Genomic DNA, 13,640 nt, shown 5'->3' with positions numbered 1-13,640 from the left:
AAATTAAATCAGCAAATAAAAGGGCTTTCTGCACCTCCATGTTTATTGCAGCTCAATTCACAGTAGCTAAATGCCTGTCAATGGAAGACTGGATAAAAAAATTATGGGATATGTAAACTAAGGAATACTACACAGTGGTAAAAAATGAAATCTGGTCATTTGCAACAAAATGGAGGAATCTAGAAAACACCATACTGAGTGAAATAAGCCAGTCCCAAAGGGACAATTAGCAAATAAATAAATTATTAAAAATTCTTTCTCTTACCAAGGACAATAAATCCTTTTTTCTATGCCATTGGTTGCTAATTGGCAAAAAAGTACTTTGTTTATTTCAAAGAATTCTCTGTAAAGTGGATTTTTCATCTGAAATATATATTTTGTAAGTGTTTTGGAAAATAGTTGTTATTTATTTTTGTATTTTATACAAGTCATTTTAATTTTTAAATTTATTTTTATTTTCTTTTTGTTTAAAAAGAAGTGAATGAGGCAGAAAGAACTTTCCATTTCCTGGTTGACTCCTCAAGTGCCCACAACAGCCAGGTCTGGGGCATGCTGAAGCCTGAAATCTCTGAGTCTCCCATTTGGGTTCCTGGGACCCAACTACTTGCACCTTCACTTCCATCATCCCCAGGCTTACATCCCCAGAACGCTGGACTTGGAAGCAGAGCTGAGACTTCACCTCAGGCATCCATGGAATGCAGGTGTCTCAGGTGGCATCTGAACCCCTGTGCCAAATGCCAGGGGGATTTAGTTTTTATTTTACTCAGTGAGCCTTCAGAATGATTGCTTTTGAGGAAACCGTTAGTAAGGCTTTTGATCACACAAAGCCATTGAAGGGACTGTGTTTTCTCCTAGCACTTTTCTCGTTTTCTGTATTTAAAATTGGTAATATTTAGTTTTGTGACATAAAATCCTAGCCAGTTTCCCCAAATTAACAGGCATCATTTGTAAGTAATCCACCTTTGCCTAGTAATATGAAACATGACCACTATCAACTTGTAATTTCTTACATATATTTGGAGTTTTAGTCACTTATCTTCATTTATTGGTCAATAAATTGTTCAGTGGTCAGTAAAATATGGAAATTTGCACATTTTTTATAATCACAAGGCCATTCTTTATATATTACAAATCAGTGTCATCAGAACAGTAAGATCATGTGTAACTCAAAAAGTTTAAATCCCTCCTGTTTTATTTGGTTTATATAAAATAGAAAAACAGATGAGGAGCTCACATTTCGAGAAAAAAATGAGTCTTCCTGTTCAGGAACATGAAACGATCTTCCCGCTTCAATGTTTCCTTCTCAGATCTTTCAGAAGGGTAGGTGTGCGCTGACAGGAAATGTGTGCACGGATATAAAAGGGATACTGGATTCCACTCAAAGAATTTCAGCCCGGAAACTGATATATTATGGAAATTTTTCTCTCATCTCCACTTTTCTATAATGCATACAGCAGTGTGTGTGTGTAACGTGTACACTAAGCTTTATCGAGTTTGGTTGATGATGTCACTTTAAGTGGCCAATACAGCAGTCTGTGAGGAGAACTGTGAGTAGAGGAGAAGCAGCTGAAGTTTCGCCTCTGTTGCAGCTTCTCAGAAGCCGGCCGAGGCGCTCGGGTTCCCTGTCCCAGGCGCTGCGGTGTCAGCACAGGTGGCGACCCTGCATCGCGGTGACAGGAGGGCCCCGGGAGGTGCGGGCTTCTCCCGTCACTGCCAGCTCGCCGTCCCCTTACCTCTTCTGGTCCCTGTCATTTTCTCCCAGCCAAATCTTCTCGCGGACCCTGTGGCGCGGATGATAGGCCAGCCGCGATTGATTCCCGGAATCCTCAGAGGTGTCAACGGAGAAGCCCAAGAGCCGCCGGCTCCTCCTACCCGCCAAGGTGAAAATCCTCTTCATCGCCCCTGCCGGCGGCTCTGGAGCCCTGGCTCTGGGCGGATAACAGTGGCCAAACAGCCAGGGAATGTGTGTGCGGAGAGGGTGGGGGCGGGGGCGTGCGGCGGAGGTGGGGGGGCGGCCGGTTCGCTGCGCATGTGCAAGCTCCAGGGGTTCCCAAACAGCGATTATTTTGCCTGTAAAATTTGAGGATACGTGCCTGAGTGTTAGGGACGTTTTGCAAAAGAAAGACTCATCGCTGTGCACAAGCCATCTCTGCACTCACCTGGGACTCCAGTGGTGGAAACTTCACCACGATGAAGGCCTCATTTCAGGGAAGACGCTCCTTGCCCCTGGTTTATGACCCCTTCTACATCCTTCTGGGTCCCAGCCAGTATCCCTTGAAATTTAGGGGGTCCACAACAAAAGGCTGTTTTCATGAGTTCCTGCATGGTGGCGGTATGTGTCATTATGTGAGTCTGTGAGAACTCAGTGCGCATCTTGCAGAAAACACACAACCCCACTTATGCACACCTCGTGTTGTTTGCTCTTTGACTCAGGGTTACCTTTAAGGTTTTCTGACTTTCACTTCTTGCGATTTTCCCTAAGTGAATCTTTAGTCCATGACGACTTTTGGAGCATAGTGTAATATTTAAGAGCTTCTTTTAAAAACAGCTTTTCAGAGACCTTCTTTGTACCCAACAGTTCATCTTTTGGCATTAGGTTAAAGGTCACTTTATTTTATCTGAAGTCCCTAGGTTCTGTTTCTGAGTGTTACTGTCTGCTTCGTGAAACAGAACAGCACTGCCTTTGCTTCTTTATCAATAAAATGTACAGCATTTTGATGTCCGTTACAGTATCAAGTTTCTGCCTCCTTGCTCCTCTTTTTAGTGTTCTTTTGGTAGTGTTTACATTATTTTAGATGAATTGTTAATTACTTTGCCAAATCGGAGGATTCCTTAGTGGGATTAGATTTTAATTGAGTTAGGAAAATAATTTTAACAGAATCAATCTTTTGTAACAGTCCTACTGGGTAAATATTGTCTTTGTTTAATTCTTAATTTAGAACTTTATTTATTTGACAGCGAGCGAGCGCCCCCAGCTCCTCCTCTGGTTCTTACTCCAAATGCCCTCAATGGCTAGGATTGGGCCACACTGAAGCCAGGTGCTATGAACTCAATCACGGTCTCCCATTTGGGTTGCGGACCCAAATACTTGTGCCATCACCTGTGACATACCAGGATGCACGTTAGTAGGAAGCTGGAATTGAGAGGAGCTGGGGAAGGGGCAGTGTTGTGACGTGGTGTTAAAGCTGCCGCCTGTGACACAGCATCCTGTATGGGCCGTGGTTTGTGTCCTGGCGACTCCACTTACCATCCAGCTGCCTGAGAATGGTCTGGAATAAGCAGAGGAAGCAGGCTCAAGTGTTGGGCCCCTGTTGCTGATGTGGGAGGCCCAGACATTCCTAATTTCTGGCTTCATTGTCTCTCTCAACTCTAGCTTTCAAAATAAAAATAGTTAAAAAAAAAAAAGCAGAGAGGAGCTGTAACTCAAAACCTGATACTCTGAAATGGAATGTGGGTGTTCCAACTGGTGTCTTAACTGGCAGGCCACAGGTCTACCCCTGTACTACACATTTTACATGAATTATTGTGAATTACCATCTCAAACAGTTTTTGCAACAAAACAAACTTTTACCTCAATTTTCTATCAACTTTTTGAAATACCCACATTTGTGTATATGTGATTTCAATAACTTGAGTAAGAAACATGTGAGTACAACTTCCAAACAAGGTTTTAAAGTATTTAACTGCCTAACACCAGTTTCTTGGTCCTTCCTGATTTTCCCATTATCTCCAGCTGAGCAGAGTTGGAATCCTGAAAGCCTCCAGCCCTGGGTATGCTGCATTGCTGTTGATGACAGGCCACAGAGACATACCAGTTTAGATGCTCTACCCTGATCATGCCCATAGCACATACAAGCTAAAAGTTTGTTGCAATTCCCAATAGTCTTCCAACATTAGCATGAAATCTATGAAGAATAAATGAAAATTAATACCAATATTTCTGTTCTCACTACTGATTTTTTAAGATTTATTTTATTTATTTGAATGAGTGAGTTACAGGTGAAATGATTTATGAGAAAAGGTGCATTGCTAATCCACTTGAATTGACACCCAGTCAGCAAAGTGTCCTGGCCTCATCCCTAAAACATCAACTGAGGTTTTCATTATCCATGGAGAAATACCCATGATTTCACTTTCAATATTAAACCATGGCCATCATTTATAACTTTACTATTCACATTGAAGTGAGGATTAAATTTTGTTTTATATCATTCAGATGACTGCTGAGGTGTCTGAACACCTGCATTGACATGTTTCCTATTTCATAGTCCATATTGCCATGTTTTTCATGCTACTTCTGGAATCCCCCTTAACTTGTGTTTCTCTGCCTGACTTTGCACATGTTTTTACTGTGTCATTTGAATGGTGTAAGACTATCATTGACCTTTAATAAATGGTAACCTCTCTATTATGAATTGGATATGACTTGCTCCCCCAGATCATTTAAACTCCAGAGTCTTATGTTAACAATTGATCAATTTAAAGTAGATACTTGTTCTAATTATGGCTTTTGTTAGGTGAATCTGCTGGAGGAGACTTTAGGTCTTGCAGGCTTGCCCTCAGAGAGTGGTTCTCATGCGAAGATTGGTTGTTTAACCTTGGCATGCTTGCTGTGTCTCTCCCTGTGTTTCCAGGCTCACCATGGGATCATCCCTCCACACAAGCTTCACCATCGCCAGCCTCACCAGAGCTAGTCTATGTGGCTGTCCGATATTCAACTAAGGATCTCCGAGCTGTAAGCAAAAATAAGCATTTTCTTTCCTGAGTAGCTCCTCTCTTGTATGTTAAAGTAATGAAAAGCTGACTAACGTTCCATACCAATCACAGGAGAAAGCATGGCCCTCCTGTATGTGGTGTTCAGCAGCAAGGTAGGTGCCATGCATACTGAGCTGGCAATTTTTTCTTTCCATTTACTAGTCCTCTGCACCTCAAGGCAGGCAGCCCACATCATACACCCAGAAACCCAAAGTGATGTCAGTGGGGCAAGTCAGTCACTGTGTCAGCTCTGAATTTTGCAGGGTTTTGAATGCCTAGATCATGATACTGCTTCTACGATGTGTTCAGGTCATATTTGATAAATGGATTGCAGGAATGATTTAATATAGTTGGAAAGTTCAACATCTTTAAAGAAAAACTCCACATCTAAAGAAAGAAATAATTTTTCTATAGTAATGACTATTACTATTTGCTGTTTTTTAATTTTCATAAGGACAGATAATATAAAATGTTTATTATTAGTACATAGAAAATAAAGTTCTACACTTCCTCCTCCTATCCCCCACCCCTTACACCCAGGAGCTCCATTCTCTCCTTTGTACTCTTATGCCCTTCACTGGTGCCTCTGTTGTGATCACCAGCTCTTTACTGTGTGCTGTGTGTCCCATCCCTGTGAAGTTCTCATTCTTCAAAGGGACAGATCTTACCCCTTCCACAGCCAGGCACATTACCCCTCTCCCATGTCACATTTACATCTTTTTGCTTTTGTAGGCCATCTCTTTCCTCATCTAAATGGACACCTGCTGTCACCTGCTGTTGGGGTAGTGATGTAGCCCACTGTATGTCATCAGGATATCTGATCCAAGTTACAGGGCCCCCAGACAGCCTCACCCTTGTATTGTAAATCCCTGTGGTACCATCCGGGACATTTTTGTAATGATTTACAGTGAGAGAAAAGATCAGTACAGTTTACAAGTCAGTTCCCTCAGTGAAGATCATCATACCAGACATTGGAGGTGGAGGTGCTGGATGAGGTCCAAGAGCCCATGAGCGTGTAGGAGGTGACTGGTAGCCCATGAATGGTGCTGATGGCATACCCATGGGCTCAGGCACATAGGGGAATCCTAGGAAAGAAGAGGATAATCCTACATCCATATTGAAGGGCAGAGCACGAGTTCACGTGTGCAAATATATCAGTCTGATGGATGCAAGCAACACCAATGAATGCTGAACCAGAGTAGAGGAAGGGATAGGTGCTTCTCCACCTGATATCAAATAAGAAGCATCAGAGTCACAAAACTCTCCTCTTTCACTGGGTTCTGGCAGCCTGAGGAATGAAGGGAAGTCACAGGGATAAAAGGATGTGGCCTCACATCTGCATGTGTGCAGGCAAAGAACAAAGAAGGCAAGGACTATCCCAGAACATAAGCAGAGCCTTTACTGGTTTGCTGAGTTAAAGACACATTCCATAGACAATGTCTATGTCCAGGACCACCCCCAGCCTCCCATCCTTAGTTGTGTTCTCCAGGGCTGTGGATATCATTGATCACCCACGTGGAAATCTGATGAGTTTTCTCTCTTAAAATGCACAAGCCCCTTGGAGATATCTGAAAGGTCAATCATGACAGATTGGTTTTCCTCCACCTCCCACTGTAATTCAAATTTAAAGCCCAAGCTATTGTATGACATAGAAAAGTGACATATCCACCTTCCTTTGAGTTTCTATAAAGTTAGAAAGTTAGAGTTAAGATGATTTGCTGCTAAGGCCTTATACTTTTTACTAATGTTTTATTTACTCTTTAAATCCATTCATGAGAGGGACTTGTGAAACCTCTCACCATGCTTGTATGTTAGGTTCTACCTGAAGTACTGTGATCAGTTATTTAGTATATTTTTCCACCAACAGTGACTGTGGGAAACACGAGGAGTTCCAACAGAAAGGATCTACCCAGAAGGGGGCCACTGAGGAGCTACAGGAAGAACCAGAGTCAGAAGTAGAAAGAAGTTTGCAGAGGTTCTGTTCTTGGTTTGTCTCCTTGTGCTGGCTCAGCTGGGCAGGGTTGTTCTACACATCAGGTGGGGTTACATGGCAGGGAATTGGTCAGGAGAGTGTGAACATCCCAGGTGGGAGAGGTGACCACCAAAGAGGAGAACAGAGACCCAGAGTCGTGGTTTGTGCCATCCCTACTTGCTCCTGAGACTCCCATCCTTAAGTGTGCCCAACTGGTCTGTGGATCATCTCCCACTGACCTCTGAACCCTGCTCCCAAACCCTACTTTGACCCTGACACTCTTCACCCTGCTCTCCTCTTCCTGCCACACTGCTCCTCATCCCCAACCTAATTGTGACCTATTACTGCCACACCCCATCCCCCACCTAATGGATAGCCAATCACTGCCCTGCCCTGTTGGCAAGCCAATTGTGAGCTCAGTCCTTGCCCCACCCTAAGTCACACCCTTCTGCTCTATCCCCCACCCTAGTCTCTCACTCCTGGTAACTCAGTGCACTGAGAGGACCCAGGCATGAAGGTATGGAGGTGGGTCTTCTGGCTCCCTGTGCTGGGGTTGCCCAGTCACACAGCACAGAATGTGAGTAAACACCAGATTCACTTTGGTCTCTTTCCTTCTATTGGCTGTGTCCCACTGTGGTTTAGATAACACCATTTCACTGGCTCTTGCACAGCAATCCAGTTCTTTCCAAAGATGAAGGGCCTCATCACAGGTGTCGTGGCCAGGCTGACAAACCTCTGCCACACCTGTGGCATCAACTTCTGCTTGATCAACAGCAGGAAAGCCTGACAGGGTGGAATCCTGAAAACAGTAACCTCATAGTATCAAAAGAGGATGTGTGGATATGCTAGAAGCCACTGGATTACATGTTGTAGTGGTGAAAATAACACAGGAAACACTGATTTCTTGAGTCATGATTGTTAGCCTGGTTCCTGCAGGATCTGTGGGAGATCCTCAGCTGCTGCTCCTTTGGTTCCATCACACATGTAGCAGTGTCACTAAGATAAGACTCATGTGTGTTGACACCAGGCAGCCTTGAAACAGTGGTACCGAGTGGGTGGTATTAGTACTAGATTGTTGCAAGTGAACTGTCACTTCTGCTGTGGATTATCTGCTTTGTTGACTTTTGGTAACTTTTGAGTCATTCTTTTCCTCAGCTCTTGGAGGCTGTCCCTAGACAGACATGAGATGTGAAAATAAGTACCTGCATCCTGCCAGGATGCTCATAATAGGGGAGGCACTCAGAGTGATATGAACAAGAGGTGAATGAGTTACCCTCCTTCCTTGTAAGAGCTGTGTCATGTGCCGACTGCTACTTCATCCAAATGAGAAAGAGTCCGTACTGTTAGGAGTACACACTGTCCATTAGAGTCCATACTGTCCTTAAATGCCAGATTTCTGCTGGGAAGTATTCATTCTTACATTAAGAAATCACACTTCTCCTATACCCAGGAGAGAAAGGAGAGCGACTGAGAACAACACACAGATATAAGTAAATTTGCATGAATTAGCAAGCATCAGATTCTTTTTTGTTTTTTTTTTTCTCTTTTGTTTTTTTTTTAACTTTTATTTAATGAATATAAATTTCCAAAGTACAGCTTATGGATTACAATGGCTTCCCCCCCATAACGTCCCTCCCACCTGCAACCCTCCCCTCTCCCACTCCCTCTCCCCTTCCATTCACATCAAGATTCATTTTCGATTCTCTTTATATACAGAAGATGAGTTTAGCATACATTAAGTAAAGATTTCAACAGTTTGCTCCCACACAGAAACATAAAGTGAAAAATAATAGATGATTTTTTAAATGATGATGAAATCAGATCAGACCTATTGTCATGTTTAATCCCAGTGAGAGTCAAGTTGGGAATTGATAATTTCTTCTTGTTTTTTTTTTTTTTTTTTTTTTTTTTTTTTTTACAGAAGATCAGTTTAGTATACATTAAGTAAAGATTTCAACAGTTTGCACCCCCATAGAAACACAGAGTGAAATATACTGTTTGAGTACTCATTATAGCATTAAGCCTCAATGTACAGCACATTAAGGACAGAGATCCTACATGAGGACTAAGTGCACAGTGACTCCTGTTGTTGACTTAGCAAATTGACACTCTTGTTTATGGCCTCAGTAATCTCCCCATGCTCCAGTCATGAGTTTCCAAGGCTATGGAAGCCCCTTGAGTTCTCCGACTCTTATCTTGTTTAGACAAGGTCATAGTCAAAGTGGAGGTTCTCTCCTCCCTTCAGAGAAAGGTACCTCCTTCTTTGAAGACCTGTTCTTTCCACTGGGATCTCACTCACAGAGATCTTTCAGTTAGGGTTTTTCTTTTTTTGCCTGAGTGTTTTGGCTTTCCATGCCTGAAATACTCTCATGGGCTTTTCAGCCAGATCAGAATGCCTTTAGGGCTGATTCTGAGGCCAGAGTGCTATTTAGGACATCCGCCATTCTATGAGTCTGCTGAGTATCTCGCTTCCCATGTTGGATCACTCTCCCCTTTATTTATTCTATCGGTTAGTGTTAGCAGGTACTAGACTTGTTTATGTGCTCCCTTTGACTCTTAGTCCTTTCATTATGATCAACTGTGAACTGAAATTGATCACTTGGACTAGTGAGATGGCATTGGTACATGCCACTTTGATGGGATTGAATTTGAGTCCCCTGGTATGTTTCTAACTGTACCATTTGGGGCAAGTCAGCCTGAGCATGTCCCAAATTGTACATCTCTTCCCTCTCTTATTCCCACTCTTATGTTTAACAGGGATCACATTTCAGTTAAATTTCAACACTTAAGAATAACTGTGTGATAATTACAGAATTAAACCAGTCATATTAAGTAGAACAGACAAAAAAAAACTACTAAGAGGGATAATGTATTAAGTTGTTCATTAACAGTCAGGGCTATGCTGATCAAGTCACCATTTCTCATAGTGTCCATTTCACTTCAACAGGTTTCCTTTTTGGTGTTCAGTCAGCTGTCACCAATCAGGGAGAACATATGGTATTTGTCCCTTTGGGACTGGTTTATTTCACTCAGCATGCTGTGTTCCAGATTCCTCCATTTTGTTGCAAATGACTGGATTTCGTTGTTTCTTACTGTGGTATAGTATTCTAAAGAGTACATATTCCATAATTTCTTTATCCAGTCTACTGTTGATGGGCATTTAAGTTGGTTCCAGGTCTTGGCTATTGTGAATTGAGCTGCAATAAACATTAGGCTGCAGACCGCTTTTTTGTTTGCCAATTTAAATTCCTTTGGGTAAATCCCAAGGAGTGGGATGGCTGGGTCGAACGGTAGGATTATATTCAGGTTTCTGAGGAATCTCCAGACTGATTTCCATAGTGGCTTGACCAGTTTGCATTCCCACCAACAGTGGGTTAGTGTCCCTTTTTCCCCACATCCTCGCCAGCATCTGTTGTTGGTAGATTTCTGTATGTGAGCCATTCTAACCGGGGTGAGGTGAAACCTCATTGTGCTTTTGATTTGCATTTCCCTGATTGCTAATGACCTTGAACATTTTTTCATGTGCCTGTTGGCCATTTGGATTTCCTCTTTTGAACAATGTCTATTGAGGTCCTTGGCCCATCTCTTAAGTGGGTTGTTGGTTTTGTTTTTGTGGAGTTTCTTGATCTCTTTGTAGATTCTGGTTATTAACCCTTTATCTGTTGCATAGTTTGCAAATATTTTTTCCCATTCTGTCGGTTGTCTCTTCACTCTCCTGACTGTTTCTTTTGCAGTACAGAAACTTCTCAATTTGATGCAATCCCAATAGTTGATTTTGTCTTTTGACTGCCTGTGCCTCCCGGGTATTTTCCAGAAATTCTTTGCCTGTGTCAATATCTTGAAGGGTTTCTCTAATGTTCTCTAGTAACTTTATGGTGTCAGGTCGTAGATTTAGGTCTTTAATCCACAGGGCAGTTGTAATCAAAAGAGCATGGTACTGGTACAGAAACAGATGGATAGACCAATGGAACAGAATTGAAACACCAGAAATCAACCCAAACATCTACAGCCAACTTATGTTTGATCAAGGATCTAAAACCAATTCCTGGAGCAAGGACAGTCTATTCAATAAATGGTGCTGGGAAAACTGGATTTCCACGTGCAGAAGCATGAAGCAAGACCCCTCCCTTACACCTTACACAAAAATCCACTCAACGTGGATTAAAGACCTAAATCTATGACCTGACAGCATCAGATTCTTAGGAATCTCTTCCCATGAGAAGGAACAACACTTGCACATGACTAGCTCCATTCAATGGGGGAGTCTCTTCCATTTTTCAGAGTGCACTAGGGTGTGTTTCACTGAAGCACAAAATATGTTTAGAACTTGTGTAAGAGTTGTTCACATGAATTTTTTAAAAATGTATTTAGCTGAAAGGCAGAGTCACAGAGAGGCAGAGGCAGAGAGAGTTAGAGAGAGGTCTTCCATCCACTGACTCACTCCTCAAATGGCCACAATAGCCAGCCATAGCTGAGCCAACCTGAAGTCAGAAGCCAGGATCCTCCTCCGGGTCTCCCACATGGGTGCAGGGGCCCAAGCACTTGAGCCATCCTCCACTGCCTTCCCAGGCCATAGCAGAGAGTTGGATCAGAAGTGGAGCAGCTGGGTCCAGAACTGGCATCATTCAGTACACCATATTGCTGGCCCCATTCACATGAATATGATACAACCAGTCAATTGGTAAGAGCAGAAAGAACATAAGTGAGGTGGTAGTGCTAACTACTGTACCACTTCTAGGTGGGTGGTCCTGGTTTGTGAGAGATAAATGCAGTAAAGGTGTACAAGGAACTGGTAAATAAGTGATCATTCACCTATCCATTTGACAGAATTCCAACAATAAAATTTTATGTGTTTGCTATTTTTGTAGAATTGTTTATATTTTTATTCACATCCTAATATTTCCCCCAACAATCAAAACATTTAATTTTTTAACATGACAATTATTGATCCTTCCCTAAAACACAGGATGTAATTGATGAGGGACCAATAAAATGTGGTAGATATTTGAGTAGATTTGCACTTGAGATGTTGTCCCCAGAGAAGCAAATAGGGAAGAACTAATGAGTAGAAGAAAATAGAGTGAGACATGACCACTTACCATTAGGACACAGAGCAAGAAGGTAGAACAAGAAATTCGATGTACATAAGAAAAAAGGAGGGGAGGGGATCAGGAAGAGGAGTAACCGCTGATTTGTTTGGCACAGGATGAATGTGGAATTTAATTCCATTCTGTGTGCACGAGTGATGGGATAGACAGTGGCAGTGCAAATTGAAATTTGGAAAGAAGAACAAAGAATATGATGTAAAGAAGTGACACTCATGTTGGACACCTCATGTCTGACGTTTCTGGAGTTAAATAGGTGGGAACTTCAACTGGCAACCAGACATGAATGACAGCTTATGTGATATCCTGCCTGCACATAGGGATTTGGGAAGCAGCAGAATTGCAGCAATGTCTGAAGCCATCCCAGTTAATGAAGTGGCTCAAAGAGAAGTGAAGATATAGAAAGAAGAAAAGGAAGGAGTGCAGAGTCTGAGGGAAAACTGACATCAACTAATAGAGGAAAGTGAGGAAATGAAAGTAGAATTGAACCACAGACAGTGCTTTCTCAACATTTCCTACAAGGATGCAGAAAATCTGCACAGTGAGAAACCTACTAATGAGTCTATATTATTTCAAAAAATTGTTGTATCAAGATACACTTATATTTTTGATTCAACATCAACAAATCTTGAGAAGTAACTATGTATTTCATCATATTTATGGTTTTATAAAAATATTCCTTGACATTCATGTGGACATTAAGATTTATTAAAAAGTATCCTTTTGTAAAAGAGACCCTTAGTAAGAGAGGCTTTAGTGCATTTTTAAAATATGATACACTTTATATAACTTAGCACTAGAGAAGGAGAAGCACTGGAAGGTACAGATGTTTCATCAGTACAATTTTAGTGCTGTATGATAGGTATTAGTTCAGAGAAATATAATTGAAAAAATTATGATTTTCATACAATGTATATCCACAAGCCCCAAAGAATCTCTCAAAAACTATTATTAGAAGACACAATTAATTGAAAATAATATAAAAATAACACAAAGCCATTATATAGAGAGGGGGAATTTAGTATAGAAGTTAGGGTGCACATGTTCCACATCAGAGGGCCTGGGTTTGATTCTCTCCTTTGGGACTTGACTCCAACTTCCTGCTAGTGCAGACACTAGGAAGGAGTGATGATGGCTCAAGTACTTGGATTCCTTCTACCCATATTGGAGACCCAGAAAAGGTTTCTGGCTCCAGACTTACTCCCATTCCAGACCCAGTCAGTTTAGGTATTTGGAGAGTAAACCAGCAGTTTGAGCACTCTTTCCTCCTTGTATACCTCCCAAATAAATAACTACTTTTTCAAAAAGAAATACTATCTGGAACTCCAAGGGAAGCAGAAACAGACACAAATCTGTCCCCTGGTGGATGGGCAATATGAGTCATAAAGAAATATCTGCCAATCTAACTGGCAAGTTAGTCAGGAAAGCAAAAGAACTGACACCATCAATAATGACAAGGAGAACAAAAGTGACCATCCAGGGGTTATATAAACTTATGAGGACACTTCAAAAATTTCATACAAAATGTGATTAGAAGGTAAGCTAATTTAGTTACAATTTTTTTGAAATTTAGGCATTTTTTTTCGTAATGTGCATTTCCATGAACTATTTGGTAAATCTTTGTGTGTACTTGATGACAGCTATAAATATGTAACCTAAGTGTAAGTCAAATAATGTTTATCTAAGGGACTGACAACTTTAGGAAAAGAGGCTGGAAAACAGAATAATAGTAAAAAGATAAGTTAATATTCATTCTACTTGGTAGGACTACAGGAAAATGTTGAGCTCATAAAAAATCCAAATCATTC

General features: G+C 41.6%; 1 protein-coding gene across 8 annotated transcripts in view; it reads left to right on the top strand.

Annotated features, from left to right (window-relative positions):
• The first annotated feature begins 1,450 nt into the window (after positions 1-1,450).
• LOC103348612 (transport and Golgi organization protein 1 homolog) overlaps positions 1,451-13,640 on the top strand; it is a 38,542-nt gene continuing 26,352 nt past the window's right edge. For 3 of the 8 annotated variants that reach the window (XM_070064925.1, XM_070064924.1, XM_070064922.1), the window contains exons 1-3: positions 4,630-4,735; positions 6,623-6,730; positions 7,197-7,304. In XM_070064925.1, the coding sequence (XP_069921026.1) occupies positions 7,247-7,304 (58 nt within the window). In that variant the 5' untranslated portion in view covers positions 4,630-4,735; positions 6,623-6,730; positions 7,197-7,246. Of the gene's footprint in view, positions 1,881-4,629; positions 4,736-6,622; positions 7,305-11,932; positions 12,374-13,640 lie in introns of those variants that run through there. The other 5 variants (XM_070064926.1, XM_070064921.1, XM_070064920.1 and 2 more) reach the window with 4 other exon arrangements.

This window comes from Oryctolagus cuniculus, chromosome 19, assembly GCF_964237555.1.
Source record: "Oryctolagus cuniculus chromosome 19, mOryCun1.1, whole genome shotgun sequence".
NCBI classification, from domain to species: Eukaryota; Metazoa; Chordata; class Mammalia; order Lagomorpha; family Leporidae; genus Oryctolagus; species Oryctolagus cuniculus.
Note: the sequence above shows the minus strand (reverse complement) of the source record. Positions and strands in the feature narration are given on the sequence as shown.